This window comes from Lucilia cuprina, chromosome 6 (genome assembly GCF_022045245.1).
Source record: "Lucilia cuprina isolate Lc7/37 chromosome 6, ASM2204524v1, whole genome shotgun sequence".
In the NCBI taxonomy this organism is placed as follows: domain Eukaryota; kingdom Metazoa; phylum Arthropoda; class Insecta; order Diptera; family Calliphoridae; genus Lucilia; species Lucilia cuprina.
Window position 1 is genome coordinate 42,387,964 of NC_060954.1, and position 26,802 is coordinate 42,414,765.

General features: G+C 30.1%; 8 protein-coding genes and 1 long non-coding RNA gene across 15 annotated transcripts; 4 read left to right on the forward strand and 5 right to left on the reverse strand.

Moving 5' to 3' along the window:
* Positions 1 to 1,118: 1,118 nt before the first annotated feature.
* Positions 1,119 to 7,285, reverse strand: LOC111686917 (transcription factor Adf-1-like). Of its 7 annotated transcripts, none has more exons than XM_046954631.1 (5): positions 7,147 to 7,285; positions 3,520 to 3,949; positions 2,110 to 2,230; positions 1,851 to 2,044; positions 1,119 to 1,758 (listed from the first exon to the last, which is right to left on the reverse strand). In XM_046954631.1, exons 2-5 carry the CDS (start codon positions 3,683 to 3,685, stop codon positions 1,388 to 1,390), a joined length of 852 nt encoding a protein of 283 aa, XP_046810587.1. In that variant the 5' UTR covers positions 3,686 to 3,949; positions 7,147 to 7,285; the 3' UTR covers positions 1,119 to 1,387. The 7 variants fall into 7 exon arrangements, with proteins under 7 accessions (XP_046810587.1, XP_023305073.2, XP_023305072.2 ...); XM_023449305.2 differs by lacking the exon at positions 7,147 to 7,285 and adding an exon at positions 4,183 to 4,331 and having other exon boundaries at positions 1,119 to 1,746; XM_023449304.2 differs by lacking the exon at positions 7,147 to 7,285 and adding an exon at positions 4,183 to 4,331.
* LOC124420708 lies at positions 2,667 to 3,419 on the forward strand. The gene is made up of 2 exons (XR_006941318.1): positions 2,667 to 3,032; positions 3,104 to 3,419. It is a non-coding gene; the product is annotated as an uncharacterized LOC124420708 (long non-coding RNA).
* Positions 5,885 to 9,979, forward strand: LOC111686923 (glucose-6-phosphate exchanger SLC37A2). The gene is made up of 7 exons (XM_023449310.2): positions 5,885 to 6,037; positions 7,302 to 7,571; positions 7,850 to 8,007; positions 8,077 to 8,654; positions 8,714 to 9,061; positions 9,127 to 9,328; positions 9,395 to 9,979. The coding sequence occupies exons 2-7, from the start codon at positions 7,450 to 7,452 to the stop codon at positions 9,559 to 9,561; spliced, it is 1,575 nt and encodes a 524-aa protein (XP_023305078.2). The 5' UTR covers positions 5,885 to 6,037; positions 7,302 to 7,449; the 3' UTR covers positions 9,562 to 9,979.
* An 892-nt stretch (positions 9,980 to 10,871) lies between these two features.
* Positions 10,872 to 14,581, forward strand: LOC111686922 (acidic mammalian chitinase-like). The gene is made up of 5 exons (XM_023449309.2): positions 10,872 to 11,044; positions 11,110 to 11,289; positions 13,194 to 13,464; positions 13,538 to 13,761; positions 13,828 to 14,581. Exons 1-5 carry the CDS (start codon positions 10,978 to 10,980, stop codon positions 14,502 to 14,504), a joined length of 1,419 nt encoding a protein of 472 aa, XP_023305077.2. The 5' UTR covers positions 10,872 to 10,977; the 3' UTR covers positions 14,505 to 14,581.
* Positions 14,582 to 14,965: 384 nt separating this feature from the next.
* Positions 14,966 to 17,028, reverse strand: LOC111686911 (chitinase-3-like protein 1). The gene is made up of 4 exons (XM_023449297.2): positions 16,826 to 17,028; positions 16,100 to 16,559; positions 15,788 to 16,035; positions 14,966 to 15,728 (listed from the first exon to the last, which is right to left on the reverse strand). Exons 1-4 carry the CDS (start codon positions 16,899 to 16,901, stop codon positions 15,031 to 15,033), a joined length of 1,482 nt encoding a protein of 493 aa, XP_023305065.2. The 5' UTR covers positions 16,902 to 17,028; the 3' UTR covers positions 14,966 to 15,030.
* A 1,311-nt stretch (positions 17,029 to 18,339) lies between these two features.
* LOC111686920 (acidic mammalian chitinase-like) lies at positions 18,340 to 20,332 on the reverse strand. The gene is made up of 4 exons (XM_046955370.1): positions 20,107 to 20,332; positions 19,312 to 19,771; positions 19,006 to 19,253; positions 18,340 to 18,933 (listed from the first exon to the last, which is right to left on the reverse strand). The coding sequence occupies exons 1-4, from the start codon at positions 20,201 to 20,203 to the stop codon at positions 18,470 to 18,472; spliced, it is 1,269 nt and encodes a 422-aa protein (XP_046811326.1). The 5' UTR covers positions 20,204 to 20,332; the 3' UTR covers positions 18,340 to 18,469.
* An 86-nt stretch (positions 20,333 to 20,418) lies between these two features.
* Positions 20,419 to 21,340, reverse strand: LOC111686919 (39S ribosomal protein L54, mitochondrial). Its single transcript, XM_023449307.2, has 3 exons — positions 21,144 to 21,340; positions 20,940 to 21,082; positions 20,419 to 20,647 (listed from the first exon to the last, which is right to left on the reverse strand). The coding sequence occupies exons 1-3, from the start codon at positions 21,232 to 21,234 to the stop codon at positions 20,486 to 20,488; spliced, it is 396 nt and encodes a 131-aa protein (XP_023305075.2). The 5' UTR covers positions 21,235 to 21,340; the 3' UTR covers positions 20,419 to 20,485.
* A 103-nt stretch (positions 21,341 to 21,443) lies between these two features.
* LOC111686913 lies at positions 21,444 to 22,052 on the forward strand. The gene is made up of 2 exons (XM_023449299.2): positions 21,444 to 21,700; positions 21,766 to 22,052. Exons 1-2 carry the CDS (start codon positions 21,544 to 21,546, stop codon positions 22,038 to 22,040), a joined length of 432 nt encoding a protein of 143 aa, XP_023305067.2. The 5' UTR covers positions 21,444 to 21,543; the 3' UTR covers positions 22,041 to 22,052.
* Positions 22,053 to 24,176: 2,124 nt separating this feature from the next.
* LOC111686916 (F-actin-capping protein subunit alpha) lies at positions 24,177 to 26,525 on the reverse strand. Its single transcript, XM_023449303.2, has 4 exons — positions 25,940 to 26,525; positions 25,395 to 25,564; positions 25,027 to 25,200; positions 24,177 to 24,957 (listed from the first exon to the last, which is right to left on the reverse strand). The coding sequence occupies exons 1-4, from the start codon at positions 26,178 to 26,180 to the stop codon at positions 24,682 to 24,684; spliced, it is 861 nt and encodes a 286-aa protein (XP_023305071.1). The 5' UTR covers positions 26,181 to 26,525; the 3' UTR covers positions 24,177 to 24,681.
* Between the last annotated feature and the right edge of the window lie 277 nt (positions 26,526 to 26,802).

Here is a 26,802-nt window from a genome sequence, read left to right on the forward strand (position 1 = left end):
TAACTTGCTGTTAGATTAAACTCATAAAAAATTTAGGCGTACTTTAATCAGAAATGTTCTGAACTAGAACTGAAGCAGAAATAACCTAAAATTGAATTAAATCTAAATTAAAAATGTACTTTGTAGAAAAGAACAAGAACTGATATAAAACTGAATTGAATTAGAACTGGACTAGAACTGATCTAAAATTAAACTATAACTGGAACTGAATTAAAACTGAACTAGAAATGTACTAGAATTGCACTAAACTACAACTGCATTAGCTCTAAATCGAATTGAAGTAGAACTGAACTAGAACTAAACTAGAACTGAACTAGAACTGAACTAGAACTGAACTAGAACTGAACTAGAACTAGAACTGAACTAGAACTGAACTAGAACTGAACTAGAACTGAACTAGAACTGAACTAGAACTAAACTAGAACTGAACTAGAACTGAACTAGAACTTAACTGGAACTGAACTAGAACTGAACTAGAACTGAACTAGAACTGAACTAGAACTGAACTAGAACTGAACTAGAACTGAACTAAAACTGAACTAGAACTAAACTAGAACTGAACTAGAACTGAACTAGAACTAAACTAGAACTGAACTAGAACTGAACAAGAACTAAACTAAAACTGAACTAGAACTAAACTAGAACTGAATTAGAACTGAACTAGAACTGAATTAGAACTGAACTAGAACTGAACCAGAACTGAACTAGAACTGAACTGGAACTGAACTAGAACTGAACTAGAACTGACTAGAACTAGAACTGCACTAAAACTGAACTAGATCTAGAACTGAACTAGATATAGAACTGAACTAGATATAGAACTGAACTAGATATAGAACTGAACTAGATCTAGAACTGAACTAGATATAGAACTGAACTAGATATAGAACTGAACTAGATCTAGAACTGAACTAGATATAGAACTGAACTAGATCTAGAACTGAACTAGATCTAGAACTGAACTAGAAAAGAACTAGAATTAAACAAGAACTGAACTGAACATCTGTAAATTGTTGTGTTAACTTTTTGTCAAGTATTCACAAATCGCTTTGTAGATTACAACTAACTATAGTTAAGAGCTATGTGTATAATAACAACAAAAAATCATATAATAACAATTATTTATTTATATATTGTATTTATTTGTTTCTCTCATTTAATGTAAAACAAAAATTGCACCTCGAACAGGTTAAAAAACAAATCTTATTAATATTTTGCCAAAAATATACTAATTTTCCTTGAAAAGGTATATTATAGAATGTACCTATTATATAAGGTTTGCTAAATAGCTTAAAACTATTATTATTTGCAAACTGCAAAAATTATTTTATTATAGATACATATTATATTCTTAAATTATTTATTTTAGTAATGTTTTTTTTTAATTTTAATATTTATTATGTTGAGCCAGCAACTGCATGTCAGTTAAATATTTAATTATATGAACTTTAGCTTCGGCCTTTTGTCGAACACCTAGTGTATTCAGCATATCGGTGACTACGACACCAAACGACTGATCCTCTGGATTTACACTTTGTGATATAGAATTTTGAAATATTTTTATGGTATTCAACATATTATCGTTATGTTGTTGTTGCAATTGCTGCTGCTGTTGTTGCTGCTGCTGCTGTTGCTGTTGTTGATCATCATCAATACGTTCACGTTTCAAAGGTGGTTCATAGTAAAATGTTTTTGTATCCTTTGACGCTGCCACTGTTGTAGTGGTTAATTGGGTATCGCCTGTAACTGTAATATTAACTATATATGAATCACATGAATCAATCATTATAAAATTTGGGAGTTTTTTAAATGGAGGGTTTCTATAATATTTTGTTGTAGCTCGAACTTACCATGTGGATGATGTATAGTCTGTGTTGATGTAGCGGCTGCACCATTAAAGGGAAATATATCCACAACAGCATGTTGTTGGGTTTGTTGCTGCTGTTGTTGCTGATTAGCATCCACTTGTGTAACTTGGGTGTTAGTAGTTGTTTGGGTTGCGGGTAAAGGGCCACATTTCCCCAATAACGATTCGCGATATTGCCTGTTATTTGGGATTTGAAGAAATGTTTAATGATTGTAAAGGATTTGATTGAAGTAATTAGTTACCTTATAGACTCAACAAGAAAACTCATTTGTTTAAAATAACGCCAACGTGATTCTGTGCTTAATTTCATTTCTCGAGCAAATTTATCACGCAAACTTTTCCAGCGTTTAGTACATTTTTGTTCTGGAATGAAAGAAATAATTCATAAGACAAAATTGACAAAAGTCTTTGTAAAATATAGATAGAAAGATAGATAGATAGATAGATAGATAGATAGATAGATAGATAGATAGATAGATAGATAGATAGATAGATAGATAGATAGATAGATAGATAGATAGATAGATAGATAGATAGATAGATAGATAGATAGATAGATAGATAGATAGATAGATAGATAGTTCATCACAAAAAAGTTTCCCTATTTTCTTTAATTGAAACCCCTAATCTGTGGAACTATATTATACGCTTTATCTAACAACGTCTTTAACCGTGCAGGCAACAAAATCTACTTCAACGAACAACAAAATAAAAACAAAACATACAAAACACACGACATGTCCGACCGATAAAAAAACACAAAAAACAAGAAGTGGAATGAAAAAGATAACAACGTCTACGATTGACGTAGACAGCGAATTAAAAGTAGTGTAAAAGAGACGAACGACGCTGATGTTGCCATTCCAATAATAATGAAAAAAGAAAACACAAGCAAAGAAAACAAAAGCAAAAAAGTGCTCAGCAATACTACAAAAATAAAAGTCAACAGCGATAAAAAAAACACATTTATGCGAACTAGTGTAATTAAATGTTGTGGCGACTGACAACTCTGACGTCGCCACCAGCACCATCATCTCTATACACAATCGACGAAGTCCAACCAGAAAAATTAGCTTTACGATAAAGCAACAAAAAAAACTACAAAAACCACTGGGTTACAGTAAAACATGCTGAGTTTTGTTTAAACTTAGGAGCAGATTTAAAGGTAATGTCTTCATTTAGTGTTGTTTATATATTATTAAAATTTATAAAAATTGCTCGTTTTGTCTTAACAAGCAATCAATTCTTTAATAGCTCTGTATAGAAAACATTTCTATTTACTAGGAGGGAAAAAACCAGAGAAAAGGGAAAGCAATACGTAAAAATACAGGGAAAATGACATTAGCTAAGGCACAGAGAACTTATTCCATATACAATTAGTTCGACAGTATGAGTTGGATGTGTTTTTTAATTGTTCGTATTGAGTGGACTAGGCATTTTGTTTATTTTTAATGAATAGATAAGAATGAATAATGTATCTATGAATATTGTTAAACAAATATATACTTTTTTAAATAAAATCCATGGACAATAATATAGTTCCACACTTAAACGATTCACTATGTACCTACTTATTACATCATGAACTAAATGGTTGTCAATTAGAAACAAATGTGCAGATACAAATGTAGATACCGAAAGAAAACACTTACCAGGCATACCAAGTTGTTCGGAAATTTGTTTCCAAACTTGTGCTTTACGCACAAAATGTTTGTAATTGTAATGAGAACGATCATAAATGACGGGATTTACTTTAACGGCCTCAATTAAATTCAAATCAAATTGTTGTTCAGAATTTGCATCCAATTTTTCCACCATTGTTGTGATTATGATGATATTTTTAGATTGTTGTTGTTATTATTGTTGTAGTAGTTCCAATAAAAACAGCAGTAATATTTACTACTACTGCGACACACTCTCAAACACACGTTAACTTCTCTGCTAACTTTAGCGCCTTTTTTTGCACTTGTCGTCTCTTGCTCTTCTTTCAAGAAAAAATGACAAATTAACAGCGACGTCACTGTTGTAGTTGTTTTCTTTTTATAATTTTCCTGTAGTGTTTTTGTTATAGTTTTATAGCAACTGAAAAGAAATGTAAATATTTTGTTACTTTTTCTAATTAATTCTTAAAATTTTAATTGTGTTTCTTTTTTTTTTCAACCCAAAAAAAGGTCAAACATGTAAGGAACAAAAAAAAAACACACGCACACACCAAAGAAAAATTTTTCTTTCACCCAATATTGGGTTTTAAGTGGTATTCTATGGGTTTGAATCAGAAAGACACAAAAAAGAATAAAGAAAAAACACACACGCACACACAATACTGTAGAAAAGCCAGCAACAACAAAATACAAAAGCTTCTTTATTTACACGAAAATTTTCACACTACCGCGCGGTTTTAGTCTGAACAACGTTAACGACGACGTGTACGCAAAGCAACTAAATTGTGGAAACATCGTTGTTGGTTGGAAGAAAAACAGCCAGCAGCTTTGAACGTTTTTGTTCGTTCGGCTACAGCAGACACGAACGACGACAGTGTTGACGTCGTTCGTCGGTTGGCAAAGCAACAAGATTTTTTCAATGAATACAAAATGTATATACAAACACACAAACGTGTACTCGTGCAATTGACTACATACAACACACATTCAAACATGTGTTCGAACGTAATTGTATAAACAACCAAATGAACTAGTCTATGGCACGCGGTGTTACTTTTAGAATGAACATTTGATGAAACGTGTAAAATTCCAGTTTTATAAATCGGCTTTCGAACAATCAACATTTTAACGGATGAAGTAGAGTTCTATAAATAGACTTTCGAACAATCGACTTTTGTCGAAAAAGGTGGATGTCGACTATTTTGTTCCAAAAAAGTCGATAACTCGACTATCGTCTGTGAAAAGAGTCGACTTTGTAAATAAAATTCGAAAAAAGTCGGGAAGTCGAAAAAAGTCGAAAAGTTGGAAAAAGTCAAAAACTCGAAAATAATAGAACAAAGTCAAAAATAGTCGAAAATTTTAAAAAAGTTGAAAAAAATTTCAAAAATTCTAAAGTAGTCAGAAAAACTTGAAAAAAGTCAAAAAATAGTCGAAAATAGTCGAAAAATCGACTTTAAACTAAATGCAAAAAGTCGAAAAGTCAACCTTTCGTTTCAACTATAAAACCCTAAGATAAAGACAAAAAGTCGTAGGGTTCTGCAAATATAACAAAAAATCTACTTTAGAATTAAAAATTTAGGTTTTAATAAATCACAGATAGATAGATAGATAGATAGATAGATAGATAGATAGATAGATAGATAGATAGATAGATAGATAGATAGATAGATAGATAGATAGATAGATAGATAGATAGATAGATAGATAGATAGATAGATAGATAGATAGATAGATAGATAGATAGATAGATAGATAGATAGATAGATAGATAGATAGATAGATAGATAGATAGATAGATAGATAGATAGATAGATAGATAGAAATAGATAGATAGATAGATAGATAGATAGATAGATAGATAGATAGATAGATAGATAGATAGATAGATAGATAGATAGATAGATAGATAGATAGATAGATAGATAGATAGATAGATAGATAAATAAATAGATAGATAGATAGATAGATAGATAGATAGATAGATTGATACATAGATATATAGATAGGTAGATAGATAGATTGATTGAATTTTCGAACTCTTTTTAATAACGGTTAATGAACATTTCATTAGTTTTAAGCTTTTTAAGTCTATATTTCATGCATAATTCTTTAAAGCTGTATGGCCTCACGTCAAAGATTTGACGTGACGTATTTCTAATTCCGTTGGTAATACATACCAGCAATCATTAAAAAGAAGAAGAAGAAGCTCAAAATAAACATATATTTTGATCAAAATTTACATGTGTGGCCATACAACTTTATTATCGGTCGCCATAGTGTTAATAAATAACTAAAAAACAACTCTGATTTTATTTCCAACAACTGACAACTTGTTGACATTTGCATATGTTTGTTGTCATCGCCCACTTCGTATAAACAGTTGCAGATTTTGCAGACAAAAAGAAAGACGGGAAAAATACCCAACGAAAAATCTAAACATTCTAACAAAATATTTCTTTATTTACAGATATTATTTTAATATTGACAAACATAAAAATAAACAAAAAATGTAAGTAATAAAACAAAGAATCAATTAAATGTTAAACTATTGAAAATAAATAAAATTGTGATAAAAATACGCTTATCTAAGGAATGATGCCAACAAAGCAACATAAGAATAGAACTATTGAAATAAAAGAATATATTGCAATAGTTTTTTCGAAAAAAAAACAATTTGTTTAAAAAAATGCTAGGAAAATTGGCATTGTGTACATAATTTTGTAAAAAAAATAAAGTAAATTTTAATAAGATTGTATGTGAAATTGGAGATTTTTAATGAATCATAAATAAAATACGCAAAAACTAAAGGAAATTATTATATGGCTGTGTTTTTAAGATAAAACAATAGTTGTTGTTTTTGTTTATCAAGTTTATTTTTTTTATCAAACAAAAACAATTTATTTGGTAGTTGTTTTAAATGCAAATTAAATCTGTGTTATAGTTAGCTAATGATTCTGTCTCTTGCTGTTCGGAGATAATATTGTGCTAATGTATTTGTGTGAATCTTCAATTGTCAGTAAAAATGCGGGTGTAATATTTTTGTTTAAACAAATTGATAATAACTTAAAAAAAAACAGTTTATTACATTGCTATTATGTATACAGAGTATTTCATTAAGAGCCATTGTTAGTGTTTTTGTCGTTTCCCGAAGAATTTCATCTTGGAGAAATCAAGGTCAACATTGGAATCGAATTGTTGCAGGGAAATTCTTGCAATGGTCAATTGAACAATATGTGGTACATTAAGGCATACATTTATGGAACATGAATGCTGTAAAACTAACGTTCATTCTGGCTTCCAAAATTGCTGCAAGATTACTCTTCAAGAGTCTGAATTGATTCTGTTTGCTTTCCTTCAAGAACTAGTGACAATTAAACTACTTCTAAAATCGTTCCTTGTTTTGCCTCGTATATACATATACATTTTAAAGTTTAACTCTAATTTCTTTAAAAAACCTGACTCACATTTACTTAATATGTAGTACATACACATATGTACAAATAACTTTCCTTTGTTTACTTCGAAAGCAATTGTAATCATAATTTTTACTTTTTCATTAATTAACTCTATTTCTATTGATAACAATAATATCACATTTATATATATCTAGACACTTACATTATATAGCGTCGAAACATAATGAAATAAGCAAACATCATCAAATATTTATTTTCAATAAATATTAAAGTATTTAAATCTCAATCGGAATTTAATGCATTCGATTCTAGTATAAAACTATTGTATTGATACAATTATTATCTTATTAATTTCAGATCATTGAACACTAAACAACTGTTGCAATAGTTCTACGACGCCCTTTCGCAGAAGACAAAGACAACGACTACATTGTACAGGGCCGGTAGTTTTTTTATTGAAGCTGGCATTTTTGTTGTCGTTGTCTAAGTTTTTGTTTAAAAGCATATGAGCCCGCATCGTGTACGCAGAATGAGTCACAGTTATAATGACATCCCAGTGGGTGTATTGGCTGTACAGAAATTGGCCAGAAGCTGTTGTCCGCAAGTGAGATGTAGAAAGGAAACAATGTAAGTAGAATTTTTTTATTTATGTATCTATCTATCTATCTATCTATCTATCTATCTATCTATCTATCTATCTATCTATCTATCTATCTATCTATCTATCTATCTATCTATCTATCTATCTATCTATCTATCTATCTATCTATCTATCTATCTATCTATCTATCTATCTATCTATCTATCTATCTATCTATCTATCTATCTATCTATCTATCTATCTATGTATCTCTCAATTTATCTCTTCGCGTCTAATCCTTTCATTTTTTCATTCTGTATTACAGTTTCAAAGCCTCGATTTTTGGTCTTACTTATTTGGCCTACACCTGCTATCACATGTCGCGCAAACCCATATCTGTGGTTAAATCAGTTCTTCATACTAATTGTTCCTCAGATATAACGCACAATGCCAGCTCAAATGACTGTGGCTATGCGCCATTTGGTAAAACGATTATAAAACATACAATTAACCAAAATACTGATTTTTAATTCATTTCTTTAACCATTTCAGATGATTCCAGTGCTCCTGCCAAATTTGCCATATTAGATTCTGCCTTTCTTTTCTCCTATGCCGCTGCTATGTTTGTTTCTGGCTTTGTAGCCGAACGTGTTTCCATTAGATATTTCCTAGCTTTTGGTATGATTTTTTCGGGTGTATTTTCATATCTATTTGGTATAGCCAAAACATGGAGTATACATACGATGGCTTATTTTGTATTAGTACAAGCATGTGCGGGTATTGCCCAAACTACTGGCTGGCCAGGTGTTGTTACTTTAGTGGGTCGTTGGTTTGGCAAATCGAAACGTGGCTTAATTTTCGGTATTTGGAATAGTCACACTTCGATTGGTAATATTTTGGGAACACTAATAGCCGCTCAGTATGTGGAAACCGATTGGGCTTTGTCGTTTATTGTGCCAGGTATAATTATTGCTAGCTGTGGTTTTCTGCTGTTTTTGTTTATGGTTGATAGACCCGAAATGGTGGGTTGTCATCAACAGCAGGGCACAGCTGCAGAAAGATCAACAGATAATGATTCAGACATTGAAGATAATAGTGTTATAGTGGGTGCTGCCAATACTTATGAAACGGTAAGTTTTTATTGTTTAAAGTTCTTCACATTAATAATGTATAATTTTTTGCTTTTTAGGAGGTTAATTATCGTCCCACTGAACGTTCTCCAATTTTACCACGTTCTCACACACACGACCATCACGTCCAACGTCCCATTAGCTTAATAGATGCTTTATATATACCCGGTGTTATAGAATTCTCTCTATGTTTATTCTTTTCCAAATTGGTCAGTTATACATTCCTCTATTGGTTACCTTTATATATACAATCGTCCAGTACCTTGGGACCAACTTTATCAGCAGATTTATCCATACTATTTGATGTTGGTGGTATATTTGGAGCTATTGTTGCCGGTATGGTATCCGATATGTCTGGTATGTCGGCTACAACGTGTACCGTTATGTTATTCTTAGCTGCACCTGTGGTAAGTGTTAGTCTTTGCTTTTCTAAAGGTAAAAATTAATTTATCTTTCAATTTCTTTTTTTTAGCTTTTAATGTATCAGCAATATGGTAACACGTCCGTTTTCTTAATCATATTTTTGCTGGTATTAGCAGGTTTTCTAGTTAATGGTCCTTATGCTTTAATTACTACTTCTGTTAGTGCTGAACTTGGCCAACACAGTTCGTTAGAAGGCAATGCCAAAGCTTTAGCCACCGTTACAGCTATTATAGATGGCACTGGTTCCATAGGTAAAGCATAAAATGGACTTTCCTTAACGACTCCTATTAAAACATTTAAATTATCCTAATTTCTAGGTGCGGCTGTTGGCCCCTTAATGGCGGGCATGGTATCCGGCTTTGGTTGGCAAAATGTTTTCTATATTTTAATTCTATCCGATATTATAGCCATGTTAATGTTAGTTAAATTGGTTAAAAAAGAATGGTCACATTTACGAAGATCAACACGAATACGTATAGAATAAATTTGTTTTATTAGAAAAAAAAAACAAAACAAAACAAAACAAAATATATTTTTTTGTATTGCCTTCTCATATCATTAAATGTTAATGTTTAATTAGATTTATTTATGTAATGTATTGTTTGTTTTAATGTTTCTTATGTTTTACGTTTAGATATTTGTTTTATGCAATATGTTTTGAAAAATTTCTTTTATATTTTCGGTTTTTTATTTAAAACAGTTGTGTATTTAGAGTTGAGGCTGTTATACTTCTTAATACATCTTTTTTATTATTTGAAAAGAAAAACAAAAGAAGAAACTCTACAGACTTTAAAGTATTTGTATTTTGTAAAGAGCGAAACTATTTCTTACGACAAATTTTTTTTATCTGTAATTAAGCATTTAATAAAATGGAAATAAACACACAATTATTTTTTTCTAAAGAAAACTTTGTTTTATTTATGAAGTTTCTTAAACAAAATTTATACTTTCCGTCCGTAGTTAAATGGAAAGCTGTATAGATATATAGATAGATAGATAGATAGATAGATAGATAGATAGATAGATAGATAGATAGATAGATAGATAGATAGATAGATAGATAGATAGATAGATAGATAGATAGATAGATAGATAGATAGATAGATAGATAGATAGATAGATAGATAGATAGATAGATAGATAGATAGATAGATAGATAGATAGATAGATAGATAGATAGATAGATAGATAGATAGATAGATAGATAGATAGATAGATAGATAGATACATCTTTTTCAAAAATATTGAAGTATACTTCTCTCTTACGTGAAATCACAATTTCGCACGTAAAGTTACCACTTTCAAACCATTTAAAAATCATAACTGATTGCATTAATTTTATAATAATGTATATATGTATGTATGTAAGTATATATTGTATGTATTCCACTGCAAGTTGCAATAATAAATAGTAGTTATTGACGAATTAACTTGAAAAAGAACTGTTCCGAAATTGTTGTTAGAAATATGTATAGTGTTGCTTTAAATTAATTTGTTATTGTTTTAATTAGAAATTTTATTGTTATTTAAAATCTATTTGTTTTCATATTTACTCTTAATGCTAAATTAAATATTTTTAACTTCTAGATAAACACAACTATACGCAGCTTATTTAGATATAAAAATTTGGTTAAACATATGCCAAATTTTCAGAAATTTAATTAAAGAAACTCTGTTTTTTTTATTATTTTTCACAATATTTGCACTATGATTTTGTTTAAAATGCAATAAAAGAATTAAATAAATAAACATTAACAATGCGTTTTAAAGACATATTTTTAGTTCCAAAGAAGTTCTATGTTTTCGAAAAATTATATAAAAAGCTATAGTTAAGAATTTTGTCACAGTTGTTTTTCAGTAACGTTTAAGAAGTCTAAAGATTATTGAAAAATTCTAAGATATGAATCAATTAAAATTAATATTAATTGGTCTGCTGGGATTGTGGATCAGTGGTGATGTAGCTAATGGTAATATATATAGTTTTTGAAAAAAAAGTTTTATAGTTTAATTTGAATTTACTATACTTTTTCAGGTAAAATTATAAATTGTTATTATGGCACTTGGGCAAACTATCGTCCAGGTGATGGCAAATTTGAACCTTCAAATATTGATCCGTCGTTATGTACTCATTTAAGTTATTCCTTCTTTGGTATAACACCAGCTGGTGAATTCAAAGTTTTAGATGAATGGTTGGATTTAGATAGTGGTTTGGGTGAGTTTGCGTTTTTAACTTGTATTTTTTTTTTATAGAGAAAGATTCTAAAGATTATTCATGAGAATAATATGGAAAGAAAACGCTTCACTACAGAAAAACTTCTAAAGAATACACATTTCTATTGAAATTATCTAAGAAGATACTTTTTCAATAGAAAAATTATTAAAAGCTACACTTTTCTATAGAAAAACTTATAAAAAAGATCTACTTATAGATCTTATGTATACATAAGTTTTGTATGGAAAAAATCTATAGAAACACTTTTATATAGAAAACTGTCTAGCGAAGACACTTTATATAACAATAAATATATAAAAAAAGACATTTTCTGTAGAAAAATGTGGAGAACAAACACTTTTCTTTAGAAAATTAAAAAAAGAACTTATCTCAGAAAACACTTTACAAAACTGTCTGATGAAGAATATACTTCAAAAAGACATCTTGCTATAGAAAACCTTCTTTTTATACTCTTCACCTTCGTGAGAAAGGTATATGTAAGTTTGTCATTCCGTTTGTAATTTCTATGATATAATTTTCTGACCCCATAAAGTATATATATTCTGGATCCTTATAGGTAATAGGCAATAAATTTTTTATTGCACTTTTTTATAAAAACAATGCAGAGCATGACGTCACGATACAAACAAGGAGTATGTTGTTATTGGTTAGAAACATGAAATTTAGCATGTAGGACCGGATTAGATTCGAAAACTTAAAAGGGAATTTTTTTGTTACTTTTTCGTTCTACAAAAGGTACTTTTTGGATTTTCTATAATAATGAACCTAGAAACATGAAATTAAGTAAGTAGCGCCCGGATTAGGTGGGAACACATAAAAGGGGACTTTTTGGTACTTTTTCATTTTACAAAAGGTACTTTTTGAATTTTCTACAATATTGGACCTAAAAACATTAAAGGCCTGAGGTTAATGAAAACCTATAAAAAGGGATTTTATAATGTAGGACCTTGACTAGGTAAGAACCTATAAAGAGGGACTTTTTGGTACTTTTTCGTTCTACAAAAGGTACTTTTTGAATTTTCTATAATATTAAACCTAGAAACATGAAATTTAGAATGTAGGTCCTTGACTAGGTAAGAACCTATAAAATGGGACTTTTTGGTACTTTTTCGTTCTACAAAAGGTATTTTTTTGAATTTTCTATAACATTGAACCTAGTAACGTTATGTGGAGCCTGGATTAAGTGGGAACCAATAAAAGGGAAGTTTTTTGTACTTTTTCGTTCTTCAAAAGGTACTTTTTAAAATTTCTATAATATTGAACCTAGAAATATGAAGTTAAGCATGTAGAGACCGTATTAATTTATTAATTTAAATGGGCTACAATTGGTATTTTTTGATTTCTTGTAATAATATTCGTAAGGACAGTTTTTTAATACATCATGGTGAAGGGTATATAAGATTCGGCACAGCCGCATATAGAACTCTTACTTGTTAAAGAAAAAAGTTTTTAAATGATATGTTTTTAAGACACTCTTTTGTAAAGAACAATAACACTATTCTTTAGGAAATTGTGTCTAAATGGACAATTCTCTATAGAAGGATAATGTTTTATAAGAAAGTTTTCCATATAGAAATATATTACAAATACACTTCTCTTTAGTAGGGTAACTATATAAGACTGTTTCCCATATAGAAATATATCTAAAAAAATAGTCTATTCTATATAGAACTTTCTAAAGAAACACTTTTCAATAAACGGTATTAAGAAGTCATTTTTCTATAGAAATTTGTAATTTAAATGAAAAATTTTTCTTATAGAAGAGTATCTACAAAAGAATCTACTCTATAGAAGGTAATATTCTTCACTAAGAATCAATCATTGATCAAATTCTAATGGAACCTCAATAATGATTTCAAAATTGTAAAAAAATTTTCTTTTAGGATTTATTTCCAAAACAATGGATTTAAAACGTCTTAATCCAAATTTAAAGGTTATAGCTGTCGTTGGTGGCTGGAATGAGGGTTCAGAAAAGTATTCACAAATGGCGGCCGATGTCAACAAAAGAAGTTTATTTATTAAATCGGCTTTGAATTTTATTAAACAGCATGGTTTCGATGGTTTGGATTTAGATTGGGAATATCCAGCACAACGTGGTGGCAGCATAGAGGATAAAGTTAATTTTGTAAAACTACTAAAGGAATTGAAAGAAGCGTAGGTTATAGGGAATCTTAAATTACACTTTTGTTTTTATAAAATTTATAAAAAAATTCTTAATATTTAACAGTTTAAAAGCATTGAATTTGGAATTGGGTATAGCTGTGGGTGCTTCTAAACAAACGGCCACTATATCCTATGATATAAGAAATATTGCAGAACAAGTTGATTTTATCAATGTTATGACTTATGATTTTGCTACGGCCGGTGATGGTGTGGTGGGTTTTAACTCACCTCTTAAGGGACAACAAGACAGAAATGTTCAATCCGCTATTAATTATTGGCTGGAACAAGGTATAAATGAAATATCATACAAATTTATTTAACATCTAATATCTAATAATTATTTGTTTAATTTAGGAGCTCCTGCCTCAAAATTAGTCTTAGGTTTGGCTTTCTATGGTCGTTCCTTTGAGTTATCCGATCCTCAGCAAAAAAGTGTGGGATCTCCCATTAGAGGTCCTGGCACTGCCGGCCCTTATACCAGACAGGCAGGTTTTATGGGTTACAATGAAATTTGTTCTTTGGAAAAGAAATGGTCTTCTGAGTGGGCCCCTGATTACGGTGTACCTTTTATATACAACTCTAATCAATGGATTGGTTATGATAATGTTCAAAGTCTTGACTTAAAAGTGAAATTAGCCAATTCATTAGATTTGGCTGGTGTCATGATTTGGTCTATTGAAACTGATGATTTTCGTGGAAATTGTGGAATTAAATATCCCTTATTGAAGGCTGTTAATGATAAGATGGGAAATCATCAAACTGAAGGTGATGTTGGTGAAAGTGGTGGTGCTGGTAATAGTAGTAATGAGGAAGTTGAAATACCACCTTCATCTGAACAGAATTCGTCCAACCAATCAGAGGAGTCTGGCGATTGTTCGAATGATGGTTTCTTTGTTAATGCCAATGATTGTTCACGTTATTATCAGTGTGTTAATGGTGTACGTCATGATTTCCAATGTAATAGTGGCTTGTATTTTGATACTGTGAGTAACACCTGCAATTGGCCAAATCTTGTTTCGTGCAATCATTGATATTTCAGATAAGATGTCTCAAGTATAATCCAATGTTTGTTTATATTGCAAATAAAATAAGGCAAACCAAACTATAATTGAGAGTTTTTTGTTGTTTTTAAAATTATAGATTTTAGATGTTTCCTTCCATCCTATCTATCTATCTATCTATCTATCTATCTATCTATCTATCTATCTATCTATCTATCTATCTATCTATCTATCTATCTATCTATCTATCTATCTATCTATCTATCTATCTATCTATCTATCTATCTATCTATCTATCTATCTATCGATATTTCTATCTATCTATCTATCTATCTATCTATCTATCTATCTATCTATCTATCTATCTATCTATTTATCTATCTCTCTATCTCTCTCTCTATCTATCTATCTATCTATCTATATATCTATCTATATATCTATCATATGATATTCATATCAAATTGGTTCATGAAATAATATACACATTTACATATTTTCTGTAAATTAAACTTTATTTTAAATAAATTCTTTTTTTCTGAAATTTTTCTCTTACAATTTAATTATTCGATTGGCACTCTACCAAATATGAATAATTACAACTTAAGCTTTTCAAATCAAAATACAATGAAGAGGGACAATCGAAACTATATGTCTCACCATTATCACAAAAATAGAATTTACCACAATTTTTCGAATCACGTACATAACCGTTTTTACCTTGACATTGGTTGTTGCTGTTATTTAAAGTTTGAATCGAAGGAATTATATTTACATGTTCTTTAATTGGCATTTGTACGGGAGAAATTTCAGGCTTTCTACCCACTAAATCTGAATAGACCGATTCATGTAGAATTTCATTAATGATCGTTAAGAGAGGATAACGTTTTTGTCCGCATACGCCTTTAAAATCATCCGATTCTATGGACCATATCATGATGCCGCCCAAATTTTCCTTCTTTACATAGTCCACCTTTAGAGCAATACTTTTTTCGTTTTCATAACCCACCCATTGGCGTCCATAATAGGCATAAGGTACCATTTGACTAAGTTCCCACTCTTGATTCCAGAGCGATTGTTGATTTTGGAATGTTTCACATAGTTCGTTGTAACCAATAATACCGGGTTCAACCGAATATTGACCAGCCAAGCCGCGACCAATGTGTGGTGCTCCGACAGCATGATTTTTAGGATCCGCCAGAGTAAAGGAGCGTCCATAAAATGGTACTCCCATAACGAGTTTTTCACGAGGAGCTCCTAAAAGTTTAAATAACAATAATTTTGTTTAGAATATGCAAAAAGAGAAACTTTTTTACCCTGATTTATCCAATATTTTGCTATAGCATCGAAATTAAGTTGTTTGGCACGCTCTGATGTATCTAAAGGTCCTGCATAAAGGGGTGAATTAATGCCCACGACTGGATCCCAATGACCATGCAGATCATAAGCCATAACATTGATTAAATCCAAGTATTTAGACATTTCAGGTATATTATAAGAAAGTTCGGCTGAAAATTGCGCCGAACCCACAGCAGCACTTAGAATATAGCCAAATGGTTCCAAACTAAATAAAAATAAAGTAAGAAATATATATTTACATATAAATGAATATATTTTCTACTATTTACCCTTCTTTCAACTCTCTTAACCAAGTCAAAAAATTTTCACGATCATTATTCGACAACTTATGGCGCTGATTGGGATATTCCCAATCTAAATCCAAACCATCAAAACCATGTCTTTGTATAAATTGTACAACCGATTGCACAAATCGTGCTCTCTTTGCTGGATCTGCAGCAACAATTGAAAATTTCTTTGATCCCTCATTCCAGCCACCTACGGCTAACATTGTCTTTAAGGTGGGATTTCGCAATTTCAAAGCATTGAACTTTCTTATATTTCCGCGTCCATAATTATCTTCTAAATCCAAATATGGATCTATGACCCTAAGATCACCGTTCTCCTCAATTCCAAAGAAAGCATACATCAGATGGGTACACAAGAAGGGATCAATGTCTTTTTCAACATCGAATTTACCCTTTGATTGACGATATGTTGACCAGGTTCCATGATAGCAGACAACATTTTCTGTGAAGAATATTTTAAAACTCGATAAATTAAAGTTCGTTTGAATCTCCTTTTAGAAAATATTATAATCATAATGAATTAGTTGAAGATCGTTTAAAAATTTTGAATTCCGTTTTTAATGTCAAAACTGAGAACCATATTTGTTACAAATATTAAACAAAGTTAATTCGTTACATCCCATTTGTTCCAAATTAATTTCTTTAAAAATAAAAATTTCGCACTATTTCACTTATACATAGTTAGAATAGAATTTTTCCAACACATACTTCTTTCGTTTGCCACTACTGTATCATGCTGCCATATTGCTACCAACAGGGTCAATAATAAGAATTTTATAAACATTTCTTTCTTTTCGAAACGTAGTTGAAGGATACAAATATCCTTAGTTAATATATTAATTATTTTCTATTATCTATTATGCGATTTAAAAACACCGTTTCAAACTTAACATTGGTTTCGACTAAAATCTATTAAGTGGAAATACTTGTATTTATAGGTCCGAATTGGTAGTTCCCCACTCCTTTTAAATGTTTTCTTATGTTGTACGTACAAAATAAACAAATGAAACTTCTTCAACTTGAAGTTATCAGAAAAAATAAAGATACTAAAGAAATTCTAAAAAGATAACATCATTTTATAAAAGAGGAGATTATAGTCGACCATGACCGACTTTGTAATACCCTATAGTAATGGGTTTTATATGTAAGATGATTGGAAGTAAGGATCAAACGTCAAAATGTTACATGTTGATAAAGGGACGTACTTACTTACTTACTTACTTACTTACTTACTTACTTACTTACTTACTTACTTACTTACTTACTTACTACCTTACTTACTTCCTTCCTTACTTACTTACTTACATACCAACGAATTAATTTTCACCAACGTTGCCCTTTAACCAAAATCTCTTTTAATTCTTTTACAACCTTTTCCCTATATCCCCTAGATGTCTAAAATTGGTTTCACCAAAAACGTTCCCGGTGATACAAAACGTATTAAAGTTTGGTTACACAGACGTCAAAAAGCACTAACAATAGAAATCGAAACCAAACAAACGAACGAATACATTATACCCGTCCACCTACAGTGCTGTAGGGTACAACAATGAAAACTTTTGCAAAAAGTTTTTTTCACTAGAATGATGCATTATTGATTGTTTTTAACAATTTTAGTTAATTTTGTTTTAGTTTAAAAACAAAATTATTTACCTAGAAATAATAGACAAATAATATCACATCTATTTCTTTATAAAACACACCTTATGTGTGGTGTATTTCTTGAGAAAAAAATATTGGAAATATTTCACTTGACCAATGTCATTAACACATCTTAGATTGGCATTGTCATCGTTTTTTATTTTCTTTTTGATAAGATAAATAACGTTTTTTATCATTGCAATTTATTATTATTTCTTTTACTTTTATTTGTAAATATTTACAAAATATTAAATATTTGTAATATTAAGTAATTTAATTTTTCATTTCAATTTAATGAAGAATGTTAATTAAATTGTTAATTAAATAAATTGTTAATAAACTGTCTAGTCTATAGTCTAGTCTATAGTCTAGTCTATAGTCTAGTCTATAGTCTAGTCTATAGTCTAGTCTATAGTCTAGTCTATAGTCTAGTCTATAGTCTAGTCTATAGTCTAGTCTATAGTCTAGTCTATAGTCTAGTCTATAGTCTAGTCTATAGTCTAGTCTATAGTCTAGTCTATAGTCTAGTCTATAGTCTAGTCTATAGTCTAGTCTATAGTCTAGTCTATAGTCTAGTGTATTGTCTAGTGTATTGTCTAGTGTAAAGTCTAGTCTATAGTCTAGTTTATAGTCTAGTCTATAGTCTAGTCTATAGTCAAGCCTTTAGTTTAGTCTAACATTTTAAAAAATTCAAAATTATACTGAAAGTTTCTATTCAAGTTCCTTTTCGTCTACAGCTGAAGTTACATTTGCCGTTAGCTTTCCAAATAAACCTTCGTTGATAATGTTCAACAATGGATAAGTTTTTTCATTGCAAACACCACGAAAATCATCCAATTCTACAGTCCATATCATAATACCGCCTAAATTTTCTCTATTCACATAATTTACTTTCAATTCAACGCTTCTTTCGTTATCATAACCAATCCACTGTTTATCCTTGTAGGCATAGGGTACCATTTGCTGTGATTCCCATTCCAAATGCCATAAAGATTTTTCCATAAGAAATTTTTCACATAACTCATTGTAGGCAAGTATTCCCAGTTGGCGAGTGTAGGGACCAGCAATACCGACACCAGTGTGGGCTGCTCCAACACTATGATTATTAGAATTTTCCAAAGTAAATGAACGACCATAGAAGGGAATGCCCATGACGATTTTATCACGTGGAGCTCCTAAAATGGTTAGTAAAATATATTTTTAAATTTAAAAAAAAATCTGTAAAAAATAAAGATTTATTTTCTTTCCTTTCTTTATCCAATACTTTGCAATAGCATCAAAGTTACGCTGCTTTGCACGTTCTGTTTGATCTGAGGGACCAGCATATAGGGGAGCATTAATTCCCACTCCCGGACCCCAAACACCATTTAAAGCATATGACATTATATTCAAGAAATCCAAATATTTAACCATTTCCGTAATATTATAAGATTTTTCTGATTCATATTCTACCGCTTTGACGGCAGCCGTTAAAAGAAAATTATAAGGTTTAAATCTGAAAAAAATAAATATACTATTATGAAGCTATTTAATTAATTTCTAAAAATTCCCACCCCTCTTTTAATTCCCTTAACCAAAGCACAAAGTTTTCACGATCATTATTCGGTAATGTATGACGCTGATTCGGATATTCCCAATCTATGTCTAAACCATTAAAATTATGTCTTTGCAAAAAATCTATTACCGAATGCAGAAACCGCATTCTCTTAAGTGGATCCGCTGCAACTATGGAGAAATTGGTAGAACCCTCATTCCATCCACCAACCGAAAGTAATGTTTTTAAAGAGGAATTTTTTAGTTTTAGATCATTAAATTTTCGTATATTTCCTTGTCCATTTTTCACTTCCAAATCAAGTTGTGGATCTCGAATTCTTAGATCACCAGAAGTTTCAATTCCATAGAAGGCGTAAATAAGATGAGTGCAAAGATGAGGATTCATATTTATTGCAATATCAAATTTACCCAAAGATTTACGATTACTCGACCAGCTGCCATGATAACAGACAACTTTTTCTGGAAAAATTATTGAAATTTGAAAATAGTAAGTATGTATGTATGTATGTATGTATGTATGTATGTATGTATGTATGTATGTATGTATGTATGTATGTATGTATGTATGTATGTATGTATGTATGTATGTAAGTAAATAAGTAAATAAGTAAATAAGTATGTAAGTAAGTAAGTAAGTAAGTGAGTAAGTAAGTAAGTACATAAATATGTAAGTAAGTAAGTAATTAAGTAATTAAATAAGTAAGTAAGTTAGTAAGTAAATAAGTAAGTTAGTAAGTAAGTAAATAATTATGTAAATATTTTTAATATGGAAAGGTTTATAAATTTGGACTTACTTTTATTTTCCATTTCTGTACCTTGTACTCTTATTTGGAACATTGCAAAAATAATTAGCGATTTTAAAAACATTTTGTTTGTACACGAACAAATCATATTTCCTACTGAAGTTTATCAAATATAGGGAAGAAATTGTTTTGTTTACATCCAGAGAAAATATACTATGTACATATGTATGTACCTAAAAAGTTCTTTTATAATTTGCAATCTATATAGTTCCCGGTTGAAAAATTTTACAGTATGTCACTTGAAAAACTCAAAACTTATTCTTCACTACGCTGCATCACAATCATACAAAGTTATTCATACTATTTCGTTTAACAAATTATATTTATTCAACATTTTATTAATAAAATATTTCTATTAGTTGTATTTTACTTAAAATTTCTTTAGTTTAGCCAATTGATTGTTGCGTCTGAGAGCCATTTTTCTTAAACGTCTCCAGTATTGTTTAGTATTTTGATCCATTTCTTCGAGCGGTACAATACGATCTACATTTAATGTCCACAACCAATCGGGATATTCAGAATCGGGTTTAAGCTGAAAAATAAGAAAATATACAATTAAAATATAATTTCCTTTATGATTTTCTTATATCAAAGTGAGGTCTCGCAGTAATCTTATTACACTTCTGAGACTTTTTAAGGATCCCAAATACCTTTGTCACTGAGGGAACTTTACCTCAGTGACAAATACCTATAAGGGACTAGTATAAACAATGGGTTTTAAAAGCAGGTTTCAACGGAAAGTGCACTGGATGGGCTTAAAATTGTACTACCCCAAATCATACAAATTACATTTTGGAGGAATTGCTCAAATTTTCCATTCTTACCTTAATATCTTCACCAGTTTTCAATATATTACTACCGCAAACATAATTGACCAATTTATTGGCATCTGTTTCGACTGGAATTTCTTTCTTCTCCATTATAGGGCCCAATTTACCCAATTTCTTGAGCTTTTTAGGTGTGGGAGCTTAAAGTAAAGGAAACCAAATTACTACCAAACAAAATTCATAGCCAAAGACAAAACTTACCAGCGGCAAAACAACGCACAATCAGGGAGGGTTGCACACATCTTTGACTTGCCAAACGCAGCGACATATTTAAAGTATTTATTAAACTCATTTTTTAATAATTTATTTTAGAAAACTTAAAAAATTATTAACTAATCTTCCTGGAACATACAACTATTTCTTGCAGTTATAAAAACAATTTCCTTTTTGTCAATTTAACCTCAATTTTCAATTGTCATATAATTCGAGACTCGAACAGCTGGTAATGATGTTTTGTTTTGACAGTCTGTAGCAACAACAAAAATAACAGCAAACATCTGTGTAATGTTTTTTTTTATGAAGGAGGTTAGAAAAAAATGTAAATAAATGCCGGTGAAGTAACTTCCAAAAAGAAAATATTAATTAAATTTATAAAGAAAAAATGCATTTTCCCTCCAACAAGACTTTGGCCAAAGTGGCTATTTATTTAGGTGTAGCGGGCATATCCAGTGTCATGTATATGCGTTGGAAAATTGAGGAACGTATACGTAACACAGACTATTTTCGTGCAGCTTTTCAAACTTTAAGACAACATAGAGGTTTGTTGAAGAAAATAACTTAATTTTTCTTGCAATATAAATTAACGTGTGTGTTTTGTTTTTAGGAGCTATTAGTTTATTGGGCGAACCTATTAAAGATATGGGCTTTGATATTGGTGATCCACAAAATAGTTGTGATGGCCAAAATGCTCATTTTGAGGTGTCCGTTAAGGGTTCTAAAGAACGTGGTAAAATCTTCTTTTCAGCTACACGAAATGAAGAAAACGGTTGGCTAATAGATTCCTTACAATTGGAATTAAAATCTCAACCGGATAAACGTTATTTAATTAAGACGAATAATAATCAGACGGAATCTTTAACAAATAAAGCTGATGAGTAGTTTTATTAAGTATTTTTACGTTTTTTTTTTTATTGTTTTATTCAAGTTATTTGATGTAATTATATGTTGTTGGTGAAGACAACAACAATGTTAAAAAAAATGATTGAAAATTATTTAAAAATTGAAAATTTTCGTATTTCAGTGACTTCAAAATTAATAGATTCAAAACCATGTAAACCATTAAAAACTTGACGAAAATGTAACCGAAATCAGCTTAGAAAATAAATTTTATAAAAAAAAATCTCCCAAAATAAGAGATTTTGAATTGTAGAATAAACAATTCTTTGTCGAATATCAAAGCTTTAACTTTGGATTCCAATAGAAACAAGATTTCTTTTAAAATGTTTAAATGAAAGAACCCCTATTCTGCATTTCGATTACGTTTACGCATTCAGTTACGCAATGATCGAAAAAAGATATTCCAACAAAAAACTGAATAGTAAGAAAAAGAAGAAGCAATTCCATTTCGTTTCAATGATTTACGGTTGCGTGTACTCTGCATTTCGATCGTTATTACGTTTTTGTATGTTGTTGTTTATGACCTGGTTTAAACTAGAAAACTTTTTTTGGAAAACTTTTGATTTTTGTGTGTGAGAGAAAGAGAAAGAAATATCAACCATCTCTTTCTCTCACACACAAAATCAAAAGTTTCCCAGTGTGAACTAGGGTTCTATAAATCGACTTTCGAATAATCGAACAATCGACTTTTTGTCGAAAAAAGTCGAAGTCGACTATTTTGTTCCAAAAAAGTCGATAACTCGACTATGGTCTGTGAAAAATGTCGAAAAGTCGACTTTGTGAATAAAAGTCGAAAAAAGCCGAAAAGTCTGAAAGTCGAAAAAAGTCGATAATTCGAAAAAAGTCGAAAAGTCGAAAAAAAGGAAAAAGTCGGAAAATCGAAAATTGTAGAAACAAGTAAAAAAATTTAAAAAAGTGAAAAAAAGCCAAAAAACTCGAAAAAAAAGTCAAAAAATAGTCGGAAAAAAGTAGAAAGAAGTCGAAAATAGTCATAAAGTCGAAAAAATCGAAAAGTCGACTATTTATAAAATACTTATAGTCGAAAAGTCTAAAAGTCGACTTTTATTTAAATGAAATAAGTCGAAAAGTTGAAAAATCGACTTTTCATAAAATGCAAAAAGTCGAAAGGTCGACTTTTAACTAAATGAAAAAGTCGAAAAATCGACTTTTCGTTTCAACTATAGAACCCTAGTGTGAACCAAGTCTATGTGGCGGAGAATCGAATCGAAATGCAGAATACCAAAGTTGCCAAACGGAGAAAATTTCGATTCAACTTGAAATGCAGAATAGGGCCCAATGACTTGATTCTATGGCAACCCCTAACAACAGCTAGTTTCATTTCAATACTGTGCTCCCCTCCATTCGAGAGAAAATTTCCCTTTCTGGTAAATTTTTAATAAACATAAACCATTTTTACTTTTTTTTATAACATTATTTTTCGTTTGTTTATTGTAAACGTTTTTCTTTATTTATAATTATTTTCAAATTGTTAAATTTTTTTAATATTATTTGCATGTTTAATTAATTTAAATTACTTTAAGACAATTTTTTCTTTTCGTTTCGACAAGAGAAGGTGTTCTTTACGACAAGAGGAAGAGGAGGGAGTTTTCTTGTGTTTTTTTTTTTTTCTTAAGAGGAGAGAGGTTTTTAAGTTTTAAAAACTTGTGTTTCTTTTTTTTATTAGTATTAAGTTAGATTTTAACATTTTTTTTTCATTAAAACAAAATTTAGATGAATTCGTACGCACACAATTACAAAAAGAAATTTAAAAAAAATTGATAATTTAAATATTTGTATATAAAATAGAAAGAAGAAAAATGATAAAAAAAACATTTTTTAGTTATATAAATCTTATTAATTCTAATCATAATAATATTGATAAATTGTTATAAACTAATAAAGTTGAAATAATAATAAAAAATGCTTTCATACTGATCTTTTTTTTTTCTTAAAAAACATTTATCATTTACATTACTTAATTTTATTATTATTATTAAAAAAATAGAAAAAAATTAAACGAAAACCAAAAGTTTGTTTGTGTGTGTTTTCTTTAAATAAGTTATTTCCTTGCTATTGTTTAATTGTTGTACCGGCAGAAAGTAAAAAAAGCAAAAGAAATGTAATATACTGAAAGCGACAGACAGACAGTATTTGTTTTTTATGTATTTGAACAATTTTAAAACGATATAACATCATTCATATAAAATGATAAAGTTCCCTTTTTGCTTTTTATATTTATATGATTTTTCATTTTTGTGGTTGTTTTGTGGTTCTTTGAATTATTTTGGTTCATTGGTGGTTGTAACAAGAGAGGAACAATAAAACAATGATAATATCGTTGTTAATTTAGTTAATTTGTTTTTGTTTTTTTTTTTTTAGCAATAGTGTTTTTCCTAATAAGGGTTTAACCTGCTGTTTATTGTATTGTGTTTTTGTTTGCTGTTTAATTTTAAATTTTTTACTTTCCAAGAGGGAGACTAGTCGGCCTCTTTATAAATGATGTTTTTGTTATTGTATCATTTAATGTGGATGTTAATGTTTCAGTTGTTATTGTTGTTGCTGTTGTTGTTGTTGTTAATAATATAGAATGCGGCTGCGATTCAGCTTCCGCTATTTGTTGTCCTTATTGTGTTTTCAGTTCTTTACCAATACTATACGAAACAATTTTGGTCCAATCAATTTTAGTTCTTGTTATAGGCAATTGACGTCTCATGGCTTTGAAGGTGGTATCGGACATCGTTTGATAATTTTCCGAAATAGCCAATTGATATTCATTTTCAGCCTCCTCTATAAGGCGTATTATCTCTTTAGCCATTTGCTGTTCATTGGTAACCACTACCGATTCACGGCATTCCTTTGATGAAACTAATTGTACATTGCCATCTTCGTAGTAATGAACCTTAAACAAATTAAAACAGTAAATAATGTTATTTAATATCTAAAATAAAGAAATCTTATTAATACATACTTGCACTTTCAGATTGCCTTTCAGTTCAGCAGTGCCTGCACCGACTTGAAATGTAACATGCCATTGTGAACGCCATCTACCATTCCAGTAGTTTTTCGGTTGAAATTGATGGTCTTCAATACAAATCGTTAATGTTATTTGACCACTTTGAGTTTTACCAAAAACGGAACAAACCTAAATGCAAAATTAGGATATCATTTAATAATCTTCACTCCGGGTTAAATATTTGTTAGTTTTTGTTATTTGCAAGTGCTAATTCCCTCATTTTTGAATGTTTAGGTAACAAATTACAATTTTTATTTAAAATAAACTTTTCGTTTGTTTGTTTTAAACAAACTGTTTACAAAAGTTTAAAAAAAGTTACTTACACCATGCCTATAATGACTGGCGGTATAGGCTAATGTTTCAATATCTAAGGCAGCTCTCCAAGGTTCGGCGGATGCATCAGTATCGGCATCCTGATAATCACTAGCCTCTTTACGGAGGTGATCATACTTAAATGATTGTTTAGTGCGAGGATCGTAAAAACGGCCGCCACCTAAAAAATAAATTACACATAATTAAAATAAATATTACGGCGTTAAATAACAATAACTATGGTTTGATTATTTTGCGAATTTTTTACACTTTTTTGATAAAAAAAAGAAATATTATACTTAACGGGGGATTTGTATACATTTGACTCATGACTTTTGTTTATATATAAAAACAACAATAACAACTCCAACTCTTTCCTCCCCCCATTTTTTTCAAATTACCAACATTACACACATTCATAATAACAACATTACCCCACAAATACACACACACATACAAACATATACTTTGCATACACTTTGCCTTATATGATTTTTTTCTTCTTCCATTTTATTTTTGATAACTTAAATATAAAGTTCCCTTAACACTGACTTACCCAAATCATTGAATTCCGAGATCACAGCATTGTGTTCACTACCCTCTATGCGTACCGGTGTCAATTGATCTTTATTATATTGGGCAAAGGCGTGGCTGGCACCTTCTTTTAACAGTGCATCATTCTTCAATAACTCACGAACATCATTGAAAACTTCATTGAATTCACCCGGTGGTGCATGTAATATAAAATCGGATACAATGCGCACTTTTTCCGTATCACTGATTTGTGTTTGATCCATACTTCTTCACGGTTTTTGTTTTGTGAAAGCTGTGTTTTTTTTTAGATTTTTTGTGGTCGGTTGATTCGTTTCGATTGCTGTGTTGTTTTATACCCAGCGGAGAGCAGCCTTGGCAGTGTGTTAAGTGCAATTTCCTTTACAGAATGTTTTTTTGGGGGTTTCTTTAGGTTTTTTTGTGTACAACAATTAGATTAGATAATAATTTATATGTTTTTAAACTTTTTCCATATAAGTATTGACAAAATTTACGCAAATTTCCTACTTTTAATACTAAAAAACTTGCATTTGCTAATGGATGACAAATCTTTAAAAGAAAAAAATACTACAACAACAGATGCCAGCGCCAATAAATATTAATGACGGCGGCGATAACTGACACTAAACATTTCAACGGCGTTTGAAAAATTGATTCCATGCCGGCTACATTTTCAGCAGTACTTTGAAATTTTTCATATATTAACCCTCTTCTTGGCTAGAACTTTTCTTATAATCATATTTCCTGTTTGCATATTTTTGTGCCTTTCGCTAGGGTACAGATTACAGTGTTGACTAGACGATAGACTAGAGTATTGACTAAGTTAATTAGTTTGACAGGAGGATCTACATATTTACATTAAATCCG